The sequence below is a fragment of the Sinohyriopsis cumingii genome, chromosome 3 (assembly GCF_028554795.1).
Source record: "Sinohyriopsis cumingii isolate HCF-2022 chromosome 3, ASM2855479v2, whole genome shotgun sequence".
In the NCBI taxonomy this organism is placed as follows: Eukaryota; Metazoa; Mollusca; class Bivalvia; order Unionida; family Unionidae; genus Sinohyriopsis; species Sinohyriopsis cumingii.
Window position 1 is genome coordinate 38,568,070 of NC_142963.1, and position 19,455 is coordinate 38,587,524.

Here is a 19,455-nt window from a genome sequence, read left to right on the forward strand (position 1 = left end):
AGAAGTCATTACAGGTGTATTTGAAGGAAAGGATTTATTTGTACAAACACAGACCGGCAGTGGAAAATCGTTTATTTATGAGTCTATTCCATTTGTGTGCTCCCCTTCGTTTGATCATATAGGAACAGTGTTCAAATTTGAACAAGTTGACCTGAAGCACTGAAATATCTGATCGATCCGCCTAGGAGTATACAGGGTTAACATATCGGAACCTTGGCTAGCAAAGATGGTTTCACCTTCGAAAGCCTTTGACTTTTGAGAGGATGCGGTCTATATAATAAATGTTTACCCTGTATTTGAAACATGTATATTTTTAACATGTATGTCATATTTTATATACCGTTTTTGGAATTGTAACATATTGACTTTATATCCTAGTAGTATCAGGTTGTGTTTATTTGAAATGGTTTTTATCTCCTACTGTCTTTGTCATCCATTCATCCATCCATCCATCCATCCAATATGCATTCATAATCCCTTTTCACTATCCGATTCAAAGCAGTTACAATAAATTCGGACCTGATTCGTGATTAGAGGTTTTCACATGCATCTGTCAACTTAAAGCTAATATCTTAGTTACTCATGAAAATTATCTTGAAATATATATATATATATATATATATATATATATATATATATATATATATATATATATATATATATATATATATATATATATATATATTTGCCACCCCATTTTCATCAGTGGATTTCAGATCCATCATTCCATCGCTGATAATTATTTAATAATGTAAGTGTAATAGTGGAGACTTAAAAACAGTTTGTAACACCTTCAATCTGCTCAGTGTTTTTTTCGCAGTTCGTTAGAGATGGGCATCTGTTATCGGAAACAATTTACTTGAGAGAACTGAGTTTTTATTTTGGTCTTGTCGTCTCAAAACATTATGAGCACGAAACTCAAGCACAGACTGAAAATATGAAAATTTAGAAAGGGTCTGTAACTTCGATTGATATATTATTGGCATCAGTAAACTTCCAGAATTTCATTTACTGTGTTTACTGAAATCAAACCTTGATTTCAACGTGGTGTACATGCAATCTGTGTATCATATCTATTGGGTGGGGCCTTGAGCTTGAGTTTCAGTACAATGATCAGCTTGTTTTCAGAATACGGGAGCATGAATTCCTTCAAAAAAAAGAACGTCTCGTGTTCATTTCGAGTTGATAGTTTTATTTACCGTGTATCAGGACTTTGTTATATGCTATGTATATGTTCACTGCTCAAGCCCCGAAAGGACGCACTTTGCATTTTCTTACCCAGAACTCTCGTTTTAGTAATTCAAGGTCATGAAATATTAATTCGCGATCTTGATTGTTTAATCCAAAATCCGGTATATTCTAAATCTGGAATTAGTTAATGCAGATATCAGACCATCAAAACGAGATCTCAGATTAGTAAAAGGAGATCTGAATTAGTAAATTGAAATATCGGATTAGGAATACATGATCTCAAATTGTCAAGATCTCAAATTATAAAATAAGAGCGAACTGTATCCACTCAGGGCTTCCGTAGCTGACAACAATATTGTGGCCCACGATTCTAAACAAAGATTAATGTCATCAGGATAGGGTATTTCGGTTGGCCCACTTTGAAACCTCTCGGTTCATTGAGGTAAAATACACAAGTCATCAGCACACCACCTGACTGGAATTAGCATTGTACTTTGTTAAACATATGACAGTACTATACTACACGTTATTAAACCTTGAATCCCTAATTCAAGTTAACTGACCACAATTTTAGTTCCGTTTTGTTTCAGAATATTGCCATCTTCTTATAATATATTTACGATAAATCTCATCTGACTAAGCTAGCATGTGAAAATGCTGCTGGTATTTTTTAAACTTTTATTTACTTTCATATTTATTTTCGTCTTAGGGGCTACCTTGGTCCAGGAGGTCTGGCTAACTCGGGGGAGAACGCAAATTGCACGGGGGGCGCTGCTAGTTATATCGATAGACAAGTTTTCGGAGTGAACCATATCTATCAATCTCCGACATGCAAAGTGAGTGGTTGCTCGTATAAATCTGTAATGCCCTTATCATTTGAAGAATTCTAGGCATGGCATAAGTATAGCTATATTACTCTTTAATATTTACATTTGGGAAAAAACATCGTATGATAATATATTTATCTCATCATTTATTTGTGTTATATACATAAAGGAAATGAGGCTTGATAATTGTATGCTGCACCTTTCGCGAGCAAAAACAAATGAACGAAAACTCTATCAAATATGACACAGTCATTAATGTTTGAAATAGCACCTAAAATAGCATGAAATTATGTGACTTGTACATAAAAAAGTATAAGTAAAACATGCAGATGCCACACTCATCAATACTATCCCAGTTGCTGATGCTGCTACTATTACTACTGTTACTACTATCATAGCCGCCGTCAACACTACTTCTGTTACTGACGCGGCTTTGTTATTTCTGATGCAGCTTTTTGCCTTATGAATAAACGGAAATTGATTTTTACATTTGTTTAAAATGCATCGGCTAAAAATGGCGTCTCCATCATCACTAATAGTACTACTACATTACTCGCAGGAATTGTACCAAACAAGTGTTCCCCACGATCCAGAAGGGCTTCTTGGAACTTTGACATCCTGTTTTCTTTGCTTTCTAGGACTTCAGGTATGTATAACACAACCGAAAAAGAGACTTTTTAGATGTATAAAATTATTGTTCAGCAATAAATATTGTGATAGATATAAATGATTTGCTTCCCGTCCGATTAAGTCGTATGCCTCAAATTCTAAGAGGTTTTTAAAGACAAATATATTAAATACGTTATAATTTACATGAAAGCGGCATGTAGCATCTGTTAAGAAGAACTGGCGATAAAACTGAGGAATCTTGGCATAAAATGTAAAAATTTTATGACAACGTTTCTTGAGTGAACAAACTCATCACGTCTAGATCGAAGACGTTTTTATTTGAGATACAAAAATAGTTATCACAAATACTTTTAATTTCGTTTCATATGCAGTTACTCTCGTGTTTATTTTTTTAGGCTGGAAAAATATTTGTAATTCATAAATTCTGGAAACCAAGGACTTACAGATTTCTGTTGTGGTTTTGTGTTCTGGTAAGTACAACTAGAACGTTGGCATCTTATGATCTAAATGAATGTCACATACTTTCTGCATTTAAATTCTTTGGATAGAGAACGAATCCGATTTTAAACATTATTAATTTAACTCGACGACACATTCAGAAGCTGTTATTGATATACACAATATGTTAGAAGACTCAGTTCAGATAATCAGTCAATACATTATGTGAATACATGGATGTCATGATTATAATGTCATCATTTAAAAACTGATATTACCAAGTATGTTTTCTTATTTATAAAACTGTACCCGTCTAGACGCTATTAATAACTTTGGGTAGCATTGCGGACATTCTTCATTTACAAATAGTTCTAACATACAAGATAAAATGTCCAACAAGCTTAAGGCACTTTGTTGGCATTATAGTCATTAACATGCAATATGATCCATTTAACCCAGTCAGAAGGCAGTTTGATATGGCCTTCGTGTAAGAAAGCACACCCGATACTAATATAAGATCCGCCATCTTAGTCAGGGCCATTTTAACCGCGGCAGAAGCTTGTCTCATATGGTCTTCATATAGAAGAACACAGCAGTTAACGAGAACATTATGGTCCAGCATATCATAATGTATCTGTCTTTATTACACTTAATACACACCATTTACATCCCATCGAGAACCGTCATACATTTTCAACATATCATTATGTTTTTATGGTTTAATTGCTCTTAGGTAATAAATCTTTTTCATACATGATATTTTATCATATAATCTAATAGTGGGGCCAAATAGCCTTACAGTTCGTGTGCGCCGTAAAACAAACAAACAATCAGCCTATCAGTGTATTTTGCTCTGTTAACTTTCCTTATAGCTTATTTAACTTAAAATTAAAGAAAAATGGTGTTGCTCGTAAACTGCATACTAAATTACTGTTCAAGAGAATGCCTTTTTTGAGAACTATTAATAAGCGTTACAAAGCATCTTATATAAATTCACATTTGCATTGTTTCACTAACCTATGCCTGGAAACAGGTCCGACATTTCTTTACACCCAGAACTTGTGCATACACTCGATGACACGTTGATTTCATCGTGATCATCATCATCATCACCATCTTCTTCTTCTTCTTTTCTTCTTCTTCTTCTTCTTCTTGTTTTTCTTCTTCTTCTTCTTCTCAAAGAAATCGATGGTGAGCTTAATGAAAATGGAAGCAAACGGTTTCTATACAATGATTGGTGAAAAATGTATAAAAGCCTTGTGTCATCGAAACACTGAGTCATTATAACACTGAAATGAATAGATGCGATATAAGTCGGGATGGGAGAAAATGTTTATCACTGGGATGGGGAACAAAAGTTTTGGTAAGTGATTTTTATTTGTAACTAGGTTATTGTGGGAAAGAATATCTTAGGGTCATGTGCTTATTGTTCGCTTTCATATTGTTTCATTATATGTCCTTTAAGGGTCTAATTGGTGGCATCCTCTGCAAATTCAGTCAAAACGACGGATGGATACCTGTAAATAAAAACCTGTGGTAAGTCAGACATTATCGAGGTAAATAACGATGTATGTATGTATGTATGTATGTATGTATGTATGTATGTACGTGCGTGTGTGTGTGTGTGTGTGTGCACGCGCGTGCGTGTGTGCATGTATGTATGCATTATTTTCTTCAAGAGTTATGGAGATTCTTTCATCAGTGCACGAAAATGAAATAAACAAACATAAATATATTAGGTTTAAGTTATCAAAATAAATCATCTGAGGACACGGAATGAAAATAGATTTTATAACTCTTGATACTATTTGGTTTTAAAGATTTTTTTTATAATAACGATCATATTTTTGTTTTGAATAATGAGCATATCACCAGACAGATCCATTGCAAATCATTCATTATGGACACACATATCCATTAGAAATCAGTCATTACGGACGCACAATCCATTACAAATCAATCATTACGGACACGCAATCCATTATAAATCAATCATTATGGACACACAGATCCATTACAAATCAATCATTATTGACACACAGATCCATTGCAACTCAATCATTACGGACACACAATCCATTACAAATCAATCATTATTGACACACAGATCCATTGCAACTCAATCATTACGGACACACAATCCATTACATATAAATCAGGGGCCCCGAGTGGCCGAGTGGTCTAAAGCGCTCTCCGTTACGGATCACTGCCATCTCACCTCTGTCTGCGTGGTTTCGAGTCCAAGGCTCGGCTAACGTTGGTACGTGGGAAAGCCTGCCAGTAGCTTCTCGTGGGTCGGTGGTTCTTCCCTGTGTTTTCCAGGGTTCTTCCTCCACCAGTTATACTGGCCGCCATGTATAGCCTATCTTGTGCTGAAAATGGCGTTAAACCCTAGAACAACAACAACAACAAATTAATCATTATGGACACACATATCCACTACAAATAATTCATTACGTACACACAATTCATTACAAACCAATCATTACAGATACACAATCCATTATAACTCAATCATTACGGGCACAAAATCCATAACAAATCAATCAATATTGAAGTAAAACATATGTAACCAAAACATTTTTTGTTGTGGTTTCAGGTCACTTTCGTTTGTTTTCACTCTTGGAGCAATGGCATTTTTACTGCTGACTTTCTGTTACCTGACAATAGACGTGTACAAGGTCTGGTCTGGTGCACCATTCATTTATCCAGGTAAACTTCTCACTGTTTTCCTCCTACCAATATTGTAACCCTTGAATGTGTATACATCAAATATTATGTATGATCAATCAATCAATCAATGTAAATTTACCAGTAGTGTACCCCTTGAATGCGTACACATGAAATATCTCTGTAATTGTACCAATATTCAAGATTGAAATAAAAACTGTAAATGCTGTTATTGTCCTTGTATATACCACCTCATCATACAGGATGGCATTTATTTTCCATCACCTTAATCAGCAATTCACACTCCAATCGTAATGAGTACATGATCTGGCTTGTGTTATAACATCTATATTTCCAGTAATATCTTTTCTTCATCTTGGTCTCGCATACATATTGTTTAGTTTTCATTTATTTTAACAATTCATTAAGTTTAACCTTTGCGACATTTCCTTACTAAATTATTCCGCATAAAACAATTATGCTTTTTAATCTCCAAATGACTCTACCCAGGTCACCATTCTTTTATTAATGTTTAAACCAGTAAAACCATAAATATCACTCGCGTATTATTATATCCTATTTTATTCACCCTCTCCAGACTAAGAAATGTGAAACCAATTAAGAAACAAAAAAATAAAACTAATGTTTTATAACTAATTTATTAAACACTGGAAAATAACAGCAAATCAGTTTGAAAACCCTGGGAAATTGCAAGACAAACGATGAAGATGCTGAGGGGCAGATGCAATGGATTGAACTTTATTTATAATATTCAGAACATGTATTATTATGTCACGCTTTATCATATTTTTAATAGAGCAGCATATATTTTAAAAAAAATGAATTACCATGTTTGCCTTCAATTTAACTATCTTTATATTTTAGAAATCATTGGTGACCATTTTTTTTCCAGGGATGAATGCCATTGTGCTTTACCTAGGGCACGAGCTTCTTCATCAATGTTTCCCTATTTCGTGGAAAATAGCTGCACGCCACGCTGATAATCTTGCCATGGACCTTTGGGGAGCCACATTCTGGGTCATAGTGGCCTACATTTTGTACTATAACCAGGTGTTCGTATCAGTATAGACAGTTTACAGTCATATTGCATCTGGTCAGAAGTATCGATCTATTACGGCAGAACTTTATAATAAAAAAGGGAGACTCGTTTTACATGCACTTCATCATCCTATATAAGGCAGTATCTTGTTTTGCATGTGATATCCATGGTTGTTTGTTTGTTTTGTACGTGATATCCATGGTTGTTTGTTTGTTTTGCATGTGATATCCATGCTTGTTTGTTTTGCATGTGATATCCATGCTTGTTTGTTTGTTTTGCATGTGATATCCATGCTTGTTTGTTTGTTTTGCATGTGATATCCATGCTTGTTTGTTTGTTTTTTTGTTACTCACTGTTCTTCAGAAGGACATAGAAAATAAAATACCTTCTTTTAACTTATTACTCAACACATTGATGTTAGAAAATCTATTATTTTATGTTTAAGTGTTTGTTTATAGCACGAGGGACAGCAAGACTGAGGTGACAGATAATTGAAGTAAGAATTACACTGCATGACAAGCGTACATAGAGTTCAGAATTAGGGAAGGCAAAAAACACTCCATGATTGTTGCTAAAGGCCACTTTTAGTGACTTTAATATAGACTGCATATTGAAATAAAACATAATTCAAGTCAAAAGCTATACACATGCACATCAAAGTTATTGCTATAATGACATGGCTTCTCTATGCACGCTTCATACATTATTTAACCTTACTTTACATACTTAATAAAGCTAAAGAGCTTAAAGTTTGGACTCCGACCACCGCAACACAAAGAGGGCTCAAAGACACCCCGCGCTCTCTGTGTATCCCAAAATATATAATATTATATATTATTGATAATTACTCGTAACAACTTTCGAAATGAAAATTATATAAATCATTCCGATTAGGATTATGTACTCTCGCTGACCCCGCCCTAACACATATACTGAACGATTTAGGGGGACCAGCTCAACCAATACAGTTGAATTAGACTCGAAACAGAGAGAGAAGGGGAGGAGCGCTATCAAGGGAGTTGATGGCTTAATTGGACTTTCACACAAGAAGTTTGTATAAATTAATTTTTTTACATGTAACAACTGTGTAAATTATAATTGTAATTATACGCGTTTGTATCTAGGAAAAATGAAATTTCCTTGTTTTTTGTTTTGTTTGTTATGTTCTTATTGCAAGGTTGCATCGTGTAGGAAAGGAGCATAGATATGGCTGAGACAACCTTCAACATACATATTAGTAACTAAGATATGTCCAATGAATAGTATACTACAACACATGTAAGTACGAAGACGCATAAGGGAAGTTTTCAGGGCACATGATAGTACATTGTTACATTTAGTGTACATCACGAGCCCCTGTGGTGTACACTGTCCTAAATTATGCATCATTTATACGTATTTTCAGCTACCACAATATTATATATCATTGTCAGCCTGTTATTAAGAAAGACATTAGCCATTCTGATCAAAATCAGATCTCCACTGTCCTACGTGACATGACTTTAATCAGATTGGACATCGTCCAGCCATTAGTCCGTGCGGTTCTAGCAGTGTGATAACCGGTCACAGTAGTATGAGTCTTCCCAAGCTATTAATATATGCATTAAGGATATGCAGATATAGCCCAATGGAGAGAGAGAGAGAGAGAGAGAGAGAGCTCCACGTTTTGGATTGAGTACTTGAGTATATGCATTTTGATCCCATCCCTTGACAGTCACTGTGAAAATTTAGTCTTATTTCTGGCTAGCAAGACCAAAACTACAAGATACGTTAAATCTCTACAAGAGATGCGGAAATATGTAAAGAAAGTATTATAAGCACGTTTTTGCTTCTTTCACAATCACAAGTATATTAATTATAACTGCATGTTTGCATTATTTTTACACGTTCAAGCTATGTGGAAAAAGACCTTAATGGATCAGATATGGATAACCTAGATGAATTCTACTTAATGGAAAATGCAAGCGCAGTTAGCTCAAAATTTACCGCTACGGTGGCCTAGTGGTTAGATGCTGGAGGTCGTGGATTCGATCCCCGGCCGGGTCATACCAAAGACTTATAAAAATGGTACTAACAGATGCCTTGCTTGGCGTTCAGCATTAAGAGGTTAGTGTAAGGACTGGTCGGCCTGGTGTCAAATAATGTGACTGGGTGAGAATTCATGCTACATGTCTGCGGCATGATGCCCCATTGCTAGACATCACTATAAACTGTCACAATGCTAGGTTACCCCCCCCTTATAGAACCAAGATATGCAGAATGCAGAATTCTTGCTTCGAATCGAACGCAGCGGCTGCTGCCTCCCTCAAGCGCTAAATTAACAATGTCTGTGTGTGTGTGTGTGTGTGTGTGTGAGAGAGAGAGAGAGAGAGAGAGAGTTAAAACAATAACTGATTCAAGCATGTTTTATTATGTGCACAGAGAATGGGGGGTCAGGATGCAAGTGCTTTCACTATAGTTATGAACCCTCCCTAGCTGCAGACAAACATATACTTGATAGTAAAAGGCGTCAAAAATATCTACAAATAAAGCATCATAATTATGAAGGCAGTGTTTAAATGGAAAAAAATACAAAAGGAAAACACGTTTAGCTTTGAAGTTTCAACCAAGTGGAAATTACGGATAAATAAAGTCAGAGATATATGGATGTACAGCGTCAGTTTATGTACCTATACCACAAATATGTACAAAACAACCATCGGTATTATAAAACGTTGTTGTTGCTATTGGGTTAAAGCCATTTTTCAGCATAAAGATAGGATATACATCGTGGGCAGTATAAGTCGTGGAGGAGAAACCCGGGAAAAACCACGGACCCACGAGAAGCTACTGGCAAGCTTCCTCACGTGCCCACATTAGTCAAGCACGAGACTCGAAACCACGACGTCCAAACAAGATATAATCTCTTCTAATCTGTTATCGTAATACTGACAAGCATTTGGCCTCCTTTATGTAGATGGATATGAAACATAACCTAGTACTGTAATAGGCAGTGTTATCTTTAATTAATCATCATGTCTTTTTAATCGCATATATTTTTCCGTTTTGGGAAGTATTTCCACTTGCTAGTCTAAATTGTTGAAGTTTCGTGTCTATTAGAGTTCAAGGCCCTTTGTCCATTATTCCAGCACAATGTATGCTCTCCGGATAAATAATACACTTTTCTTCTACATTGAAACAAACTATTTAGAAATTATGTCTTTCCAGTACAAAGATCACTTTTGGAGCAAAAATATTTAAATATATACTGATATGTTTGTGCTTCTTAATTTGACTTTAAATAGAAGAGCAAAGATTTTCAAAAGATTTCCAAATAGTCATTATGGTCTTGTTACAGGTTCACAAACCTTTTAATTTCACGTCCTTGCATGTATACTGTGAGAATTCTCTCTAAATTATTGGTAGTATTAAAAAAAATAATCTATGTAATTGGTAGTAAGGGCAGAGAACAATGTTTTATTGGAGTCTCCTCAGAAATCCAACAACCAGCTATACACATGGTCGATATTATAAGGCTGGAGATGTATGTACAAGGATCAACGGAAATCGACCATTTAAGCACATACAATATTGCCCAAGATGCAAAGATGAAAATAACAGCGATATACATACTGATACACATACTGATATATATATATATATATATATATATATATATATATATATATATATATATATATATATATATATATATATATATATATTCTTATGTCACGTGTTTAGGCTCGAATAAACAGTAACACAAGAAAGAGTGAAAACAAAAGGCTTGAAAAAATACAATAATTTCTTTCCCTGGAAAAGGTATGTAAAACTAAAAAATATGAACTTACGGTTTTATAGAATCAAATCCAAAATAATCCGAGAATTATCCAAGAATAAAAATTTTGAAGTCGTAATAACAAAATGTTCTACTGATTTCAAGTTCGGATCCAGACGAAGAATCCAAGAAGGAAGAAGATGACGTATGGTGAAATTTGTAGTGTGGAAGTATACAATTCATTGTTGAAGCAAGAATTATCACTCCGGTTTCTGTTAACTGAATAAATTTTTATAAAAATCTGTCCTTGTTGAATAATTTTACACGAGCACACGTATTTCCAGAAAAATAACAGAATTAATCCTTTTGAATTCAAGTAATTTGAAATAACTCCAAACAGCACAACATACAATTTCTAGTGTAAGAAAAGCACAGCTGCAATTGAGATTAATTCTCCAAAACATGGGTTATATCGAATTCTAAAGGTAAACAAAGCCGAACAGATCCCACACAGAATTTAAGCCAGAACGCTCATTGCCTTATAGAGTCGATATAAATCGCACTTGGGACACGTGAGTAGTGTTTGCAGCTGTTCAACTTTAGGACAAATGACAACTTCAGAAATTGAACCTTCCACGACGTTTATTCGACTGTCAAAAGCCTTTGACACAGTCTTGGCGGCCTTAAATTTGGTTATTCCTGCTTCGAACCAATTGTGTATCTTCAAACCTGTTACATCATACTGTTTCAACTACATAATAATTTGTTCCATGTGATCATGCATCCCAACATGTAACGGAGAGAGATATGCTAGCAAACGGGAATTTAATATTATGGGGCGATATGATCTCAAACTAGGCTTTGCATCCGAGGGGCGTTATCGCGTCGCAAGGTGGTATGACCAAAAACGGTTATATGGCATCCAATATGTGTATGACCTCAAATGGTTGGATCCCAAATTGTGTAATGGCCTCCATCACAGAACTGTGTGTAGCAAAATGTTTTTGCATTATATATGAGCAAACATTTCCTTGGAGTTAATTTGTGCGTGCATCGTTGCCCGGTACCGTTTTTTACTTCGAAATTCGATATTTGAAAATATTGACTTCGATTCGCTTAAAGCTCAGAATGTCTATAAGTAAACCTGGATGTATTATCTCTATAAACGAGTTTTGTTTGGACTCAGTCCTTTTTGAGAAAGCAATCTTCGCCTATAGAGCTGTGTTTATGACAGTCGTATGTTCGTGAAAGCCTTATGCTGCCGTCCCATGATGACGTTGGCTCAGAGAACACTATTGCTTTTATTCGCAGTGAGGGACCAATTGGTCTGGAGTGAATAGGGAAGTTCTTGCATGGCTTGGTTTCTGTGAGTATGCGAGTGGCTGATCACGCGAAGTTATACTCAAACCTGTTTGTTGTTGTTGTTGTTGTAGGGTTTAACGCCATCTTACAGCACAAGATAGGCTATACATGGCGGCCAGTATAAATGGTGGAGGAAGAACCCGGGAAAACCCAAGAAAGAACCATGGACCACCAGGAAGATACTGGCAAGCTTTCTCACATACCCACATTGGCCGAATATGAGACTCAAACCCACGCAGACAGAGGTGAGATGGCAGTGATCCGTAATGTTGAGCGCTTTAGACCACTCAGCCACTCGTGGCCCCCAAACCTGTTTGTAGCACACATCACATACTGTGATACGTTGGGTTGCTTGATCAATAGAGCACTTGATGCAATTTTGAGATTTTGTCAACTCCCTTATTTGCACTGCCTCTGCTATTCCTCTCAGTTCAAAGAATGTGGCTCCAGTATAGATAAGACTATGTCAGATGGAGCAATTCTTTTCGAGCTCCATGCAAGACTAGGGCCCAATATTGAATTGCTTCAAGTATGAGTTGAGGGAATATTTGAAGTGTTGTTTTTCAGAAACAGCCTGAAATCGCTCCTTCAACTTTCCATAGCAAAAAATCGTTATTAGTTATAATTATAATACATTGCAAATTACATTATTGATTTTGTAGCAAGTTGTGGATGTTTACCTTGCTAGCCCGTGTAAGATCCTTTGCATCTGGGACCCAGTCCTGCTATCGTACCCTCCTCAGATTTCTCAGGCACCACAAGGTGAAGATGATGAAGCTCCTTAGCATGATCTATGTACAGCCAGCAGCGGTGAGTACATAATAGCTTTGTAGACATTCAATTTTGATAGGACACATATGCCTCTGACCTCTCACACAGCTGCCGTTTTCTGTCAAATCCACATTTCCTTTATCAATTCTGGCGTTGCTCTGATCGTCGATGTGATCAGCACGTGACAGTGTTCGGCCGACATTGGAGAAATTGTGCACTGCAAAAATGGATTGACTATTTACGTTAATGACAGTTTCAAAATAAAGTCTTCGAGCAGGAGGTTGGTGCATCTTTTTTGACTGGATACTTATTGTGATACCGAAGGTGTCGATAAGTTGAAAAGTTATGGTTCATACTTTCTTTCATTTCAGACTCAGAATTGCATTCACAAAATAATCGTCAGCAAACAGAATATCACGAACCGTAACTTCCGGTAACTTTTTTCTTTGCCTGTAGTATCACCTAATTGAAGAGTTTGTCATCAGTCCGGCATCTGATGTCAGTCCCTCTGTCATAGTCAAGTAAGCTGTCAGCAAGCATATTAGAAAACATAAAGCTGAAGAAGATCGGGGCCAAATCACGTTGTTGTTTGACTCCATTTGTGACTGAGAATTGCTAATATAATTCACTATTTTGAGCAACACAAGCAAGGACTCTATCATGAATTGCCGAACCATTACGATCAATTCTTAGAGCTACCAAATTTGGCCATGATCTTCCAAAGGCTTTCACGACTGACTGTGTCAAAGGCTTATGACACTTCGATGAATGTCTTGAAAACGTGGACCTCTGTTCCTGGTATTTGTCCCGGTGTTGACGAGGTGGAAACACCATCTATGTGGTCCCTCATCCTTTCGTGAAATCACACAGACTCTCAGACAGTTATCATGTTTAATGTGATAATATAAGTTATTCAGCAGAGTTCTGGCTTGGAAGTTATCCGCTATTTACAGGAAGGATATGCCCGATGGTTGTCGCAGGATTGTTCGATGCCTGTCCGATTCAACAAGTGATGGATGGATCACTGTAGTCCTGGGGTATTGTTCTTTTAGTCCACGTGGATAGCAAGAGTTCATGTAATGTCTGTGCCATTTGAGAGGCTCTGGTTTTGTAGACTCTTCTTTTACACTATCATCCACTTCATGTGCTTTGCCATTTGATGGCAGGTCAATTGCTTCCTCGTTTTCATTCGATTTTTGAGGATCAGCAAGTAATGTATTGATTTACACTTGGGCAGCAGATCAGATGCCTCGTAGCTGATAAATGATGGTACATTGAGGTTGTGATAGAAGTGTTATGTCTATTGTTGTTGTATATCGTTTATGTCAGTAAGCAGTTTGGTGTTGAAAGTCTCAGTTTTGAAGATGTTCCAGATGACTGTGGCCTGTATTTTATTTTAAAAGCATCATCGACGCTAGGACTGAATCTCATAAGCCTTGTTGATGATGCAAGAGTCGGGGAACTCTTTAAGGTTGCATTGAACAGTCTTATTGATAGTGTTAAATGATGGCTTCTTCTTAGATGATGAAGCTCTGTCTTCTAAATAGGCCTTTCGAAGTTGGTGTTTATCAATCAGTAGTCACTGTATAGTAGCATCGTGCTCATCACATCAATTGTGATCTTTACGTGTTGTATGACTGAGAGTTTTCAATGCAGTTGAGCACATAGAGTCTCTGAAGTTATTATTTACTTCGAGTAGTTCGCACCATTGGTTTCATGATAAATACTAAGTTCTTCAACATATGCCATTTTAGCATTATTGTTTTTAAATTTGGAGACATTGCGATTTTTTGCACGTGTTAGACTCGTCTTCTGTTTGGCTGATTTTCAATATTGAGCTCTATTGCATAGTTTGAACCTATAGTCAATCAAATATTTTACGATTCCCATGGCATTCGTGGCATGGACATTCTGCTTGTCTATTTTGTAGACAATGGATTAGTCATTCAAATGCAAGTGTTTGGGTCTATCTAATACGTCTTGCTGAGGTTTGGCAGGCGGAAGATCGTCTTGAAAACCTGGCTTATAAGGTACTCCGGATCTTCATAACGCGTGTTACTGTTCCCTTCTTGTTTGTTCAAGATTGGCTAAAAGGCTCTCTCCTCATTGTCTGTCTATCTAACCATCTTTCGGGCTGTCTGTCTGCTTGTCTGATTTACTGCCAGCCTGCCTGTCTATCTGTTTGTCTCTCTTGTGCAGTGCGTTATCTTTATCGTGTTGTTAGAATTTCGCCTGCTTATTTAGGACCTCCGTCAGAAGCGTTATACTGCACAGGGTTAAGATAAAGCGCACAATGTTAAGTGCACCTTTTCTAGCAGCTTCTTCATGATACGGAGGTGAGCAGTTTGATCTTAGGGTTGATCAGTCTCCCATTGGGCTGTCTAGTTCCACTGCTGCTTCGGGGAGGTGAATAGCTACCTTATGTCCTGAGCTTCCTGTGTGCAGCTTCCAGTATAATTACACATTTCACTTCTCACTTGCCCATCGCAATAAAACTTGGCAATGTCTGACTGGGGAACTTGAATGATGCCATGTGCGACTTGGGTTTATTTGAGGAAACGTAGCGTAGAGATACCCTCCGTTACCTGACTATATCCACTGGCATGAGAGTAGAGCCGGAATAGCATCGAGTTCTTCAAGCGAACTCCATAAGGTCCACGTGTTTAATTTTGGATCAATATTATTCAGTAACACTATTTGATCACGCAATACATCGCTAGCGAGTAAAAACGAATAATAAACACGTTTAACATCTGGATAAAAAAAATGACATTCATATTTTTGTAGAAATTATATCCTATGATGACCCTTAGACATTATTACAATTTATTTCAGTTTTAGAACTCGGTAAACATAATTCTCTTAAATCACTTATTATACCGTCAGATTCATTCACAACTTAACTACATTAAAAATAATATCTTATTTACGAAACTGCTTTTAATGTTTTCGCTAAGTCCAATTGCAACCAGTGTTCATCCCCTAAATGCCTCAAAAGGTTTTATAGTCACAAAAACGAATGCTAATGTTAAAAGTTTTAATTAGAATCCTAAACACTACATATACCATTCAATAGGCCGTGGGTACTAATCAATAATCCATTTTCCACAATCCAACACTTTATACTATACCATCAACACGCCGTATGCAGTGACCAATATCCCGTTGTATAATATCCAACACCCTACTATACGACCAGTCAACACGTCAAATGTCGTGACCAAAACAACGTCAGCTTATATAAATAACCTTAAAATATGCCATCAGAACGCTGCGTTTAGTGACTATCATCCCCTCATCTCCTACCCAATACTCGATTTATACTATACTACATGTCTTGTATACCGATCAATACTCTGTAATCTACCTTCCAGAGATTTATATCATAATATTAACACGTCGTGTGTAGTGACTAATACCCCATCATCTGTTACCTAACATGCGATATATAATATCCGAGAAGCCGTGTGTAGTGACCCACAGCCCGCTCCATACTATTAAACACACCATAGGATGCCATTACCAAGCCATAACCTGCTGAATAATGGCATTATGTATATAAGAGAGATTTGTATATTATCTATACCTCGGATCATGTTGGATATATCAGTAAAATTCTATCTAATTTATCGATGCTATAAATAGCTTTCATCAAGAGTGCTAACTCATAAAATACAAACATGGAAGTGACAAAAAGTAGTACTAAGCTCCCGCAACTGTCATGGCCTTTAGCGGAGACCAGCAAAGTAAAATTAGAATATAGTGACCTAGAAATAAAATAGTATTAAACAATAGTATTAATCTTCTGAACTGTCACGGACTTTAGAAGCGAATGAAAAGAATCTGGAAAAATGTTTGTCTATACGAAATGTAGAAGAAAATTGAGACTACTGAAGACTTTAGCGGAGACTGAAATATGTCCGGAATAATGTTAAAATATGTTCGAGACTAATTTTAAGGCAAACGTTTCTAAAATAATCGCGAAGTTTTTCAAGATTAAAAAGAAGTGGCCTTCCAAATAGTAGGATTCTTCAAAGATTGTTATACAAAGTGTTAAAAGGTTTTAAAATAAAAAATGCATATACTAGAATGTTTTCAAATGGAAAATTACTAATTATCATGAATTTAATTATAACCGAAGAATCTCTTGGAAAATTTGAAACACTCAACAAAACATATTTCCCAATTTGTGACAGAAAAGTTTAAAAATGCGTTTGAAAAATATTGTGAAAGTACATATGAAAATTATAAGTATGAGTGATTAACGTTACATATTTACTGACTAGCAAAAACTCAACAAAGACTTGGATGTTAAGGATAACATTTCCTTTGGAAAACTTCTTGAAAGATCCAAATACAGAATCCGAAAGAACATGTCCATAAGAAATATTTTGTTTGTAAATAACCAGCCGACACATTTTTTTTCTCGTAAATTTACATTTCGCATCATACCTGCTAAATGAAAAGGCAGGGTTGTTGCACGTCACTAATCTTTTATTTACAAATACTAAAATCATTAAACAGGGACTTATTGACCAAGTTGTCAATGCTTGGAAGTCAGAAAATACTTCCAATATTCTAATACATGTCATTTTGTCATCGATACGCGCTCCATTTATGTGCTAAAGAAAAGTTTGCTAATGTTATCAAGACCACCTCAATATTTCATCATCGTTTATGTAGTACTCCATGTAAAAACCAGTCATTATATGTTCTTAGAGAGGTCCATGATTGCGTTCATGAACGAAATATACAATTTATTGTTCGCACATAGTATGATCTGATCCTTGTAATCTCACACTAATGAATTAAGCAGATACGGTATTTTTTTCTAATACATTCAATAATGGTCTCTTCCAGTTGAGGTCAGAATAAACATATTCTACACTCTCATCCTTGGGAAAGTTTAAGACTACCCAATGTGTACATGTTCGATGTCATTTGTCTGTGTTCATGACAGAGGATCGAACTCCTGTAGGATTTCAATGTGGAAGTTCATCATTAGCAAACGCCAAAGCACTTAAAAAATATGTGTTCAAACAGAGAGCTGACGTTTATGGAGATCCAGGAATCCATTATTTTCTTTTATTCATTCACTGGTAACGATAAGTTATCAGTTCACACATGCCTTGTTTTACGTATATTATTCTGTCAAGTACGTCCATGAACAACCGTTAGTCTCTGTACTCCGTTGCAAGAGAGCTTCGACGCATTTCGTCGCGAGAGAAGTGAATGGGGGTAAAGAATAGTCAGATAAGTCTTTATACTGCTTACTCAAATTCTGCTATTCTGACGTATGTGTCCATGCCTCTCCCAGAAATTCGTTCAATGTGTCGTCTTGAAATATCATCAAACATTTGTTGTGTTGTTTCTGATTATAGAGGATATTCAATGGGCATCCATATCAATATTCTCCAGCCAAATTGGTCCTTGTTTCAGTCATGTCAGTAGCGAAACAGGAGAGTAAATTTTGTTCTTGCTCTGGCCATCTTGACACCATGTTGTTTGGTCTTATTTGTCACCTGGTGTTTGTGACTGCTGTTGTTGTTGCTGTGGATCAAAAATATCCTTATGGGCTATCACCATAGGTCTTTCGACTTGAATCATTTCTTTTCGCAATTTATATTCATCGGTCATTTCGTTCAAACTTTTGATTTTGAAAGTATTGTAAAATTCTGCATTTGGTATGACTTTAACTCAATTTGCGAGAACTACTGTAAACTGAAGGTCCAAACGAATCCCTAGCAATTTTCTGAGGTAGACATTTTCTTCGTCGCTGCCTTGGTATGAAGTGAAATCAATGCACACAAAGCATCTCCTCCTGCATAATAGTACTAAAAATTTCGTAGCTGGTGATGGAACCTAACTGTCGCGTGGCTTCAATAAGTGTCAAGTAAGATCTAAAGTAATATTTGGGTCAAAGTTCGGGTCAAAGTCTGCGATAAACTACGTCTGCCCTTCTCGACTGAACACGAAGACAAGGACCAAATGTTTGGGCAATTCTCCTTGAAAAACATGATCTTCGAACATGGATCGGAGTCCAGGAGCAACGGTGAAGGTTTTCATTTCCACACGTCGTAGAGGATACTTAACTATCGTGTTGTTGAAAATTTGACTGATGCCGTTTCTCAGTTTAGTTAAGACTTCCACATGGCTCACATAACTTACGACTTCTTTGATGATGGTTCCGAAACAGCTAGCATTAACCATCAAATGAAATACTGTTACAGTACTTCTCGGATTCAGTCTCAGGCGAACATCCAATAAATGTAACGAATACGTGTCCAAATGTAAACGTTCCATTATTTCTAGATTGTGTCCTTTTTTGATTGACGTTTTGTGGTCGTTAAATCCAATATTGAGAGGATTGTCATATTCTGTCTACTATTCTTAGTGAACATTTCTAACATGTCAGGTTTCCATACCACATAAATTTTCAGATGTGTGTTCTTGGCTTCTTTTCCCTACGTCTAAAGATTATTTAGCTACACTCGGTAAAGGCGAGTATCGACGACGCTGATTATTAATCAAGCAAGAATCCACTTAAATGAAGAACGAATGAATGAAATCGTTTACACGAATTACAGTAAGCAAGAAACACATGTCCAATTATGTGCAGGTTGTTCTTGTTTTGTTTTCCTGGTCAATAACTTCTAAAGAATTTTCGTTGTCTCTTTCAGCCGCGTAACGCACGAGGTATTGGTCACTATACATGGCATGTTGATTGCATAGTGTATGCTTTTGGATAG

General features: G+C 36.3%; 1 protein-coding gene across 1 annotated transcript in view; it reads left to right on the forward strand.

The window, feature by feature from the left end:
• Nucleotides 1-7,959, forward strand: part of LOC149802720 (heparan-alpha-glucosaminide N-acetyltransferase-like) — a 68,904-nt gene extending 60,945 nt beyond the window's left edge. Inside the window, exons 12-17 of the mRNA XM_089952132.1 lie at nt 1,901-2,027; nt 2,578-2,664; nt 3,044-3,118; nt 4,552-4,622; nt 5,686-5,798; nt 6,670-7,959. Coding sequence (XP_089808258.1) covers nt 1,901-2,027; nt 2,578-2,664; nt 3,044-3,118; nt 4,552-4,622; nt 5,686-5,798; nt 6,670-6,845 — 649 coding nt within the window. The 3' untranslated portion in view covers nt 6,846-7,959. The remainder of the gene's footprint in view (nt 1-1,900; nt 2,028-2,577; nt 2,665-3,043; nt 3,119-4,551; nt 4,623-5,685; nt 5,799-6,669) is intronic.
• The last annotated feature ends 11,496 nt before the right edge of the window (nt 7,960-19,455 follow it).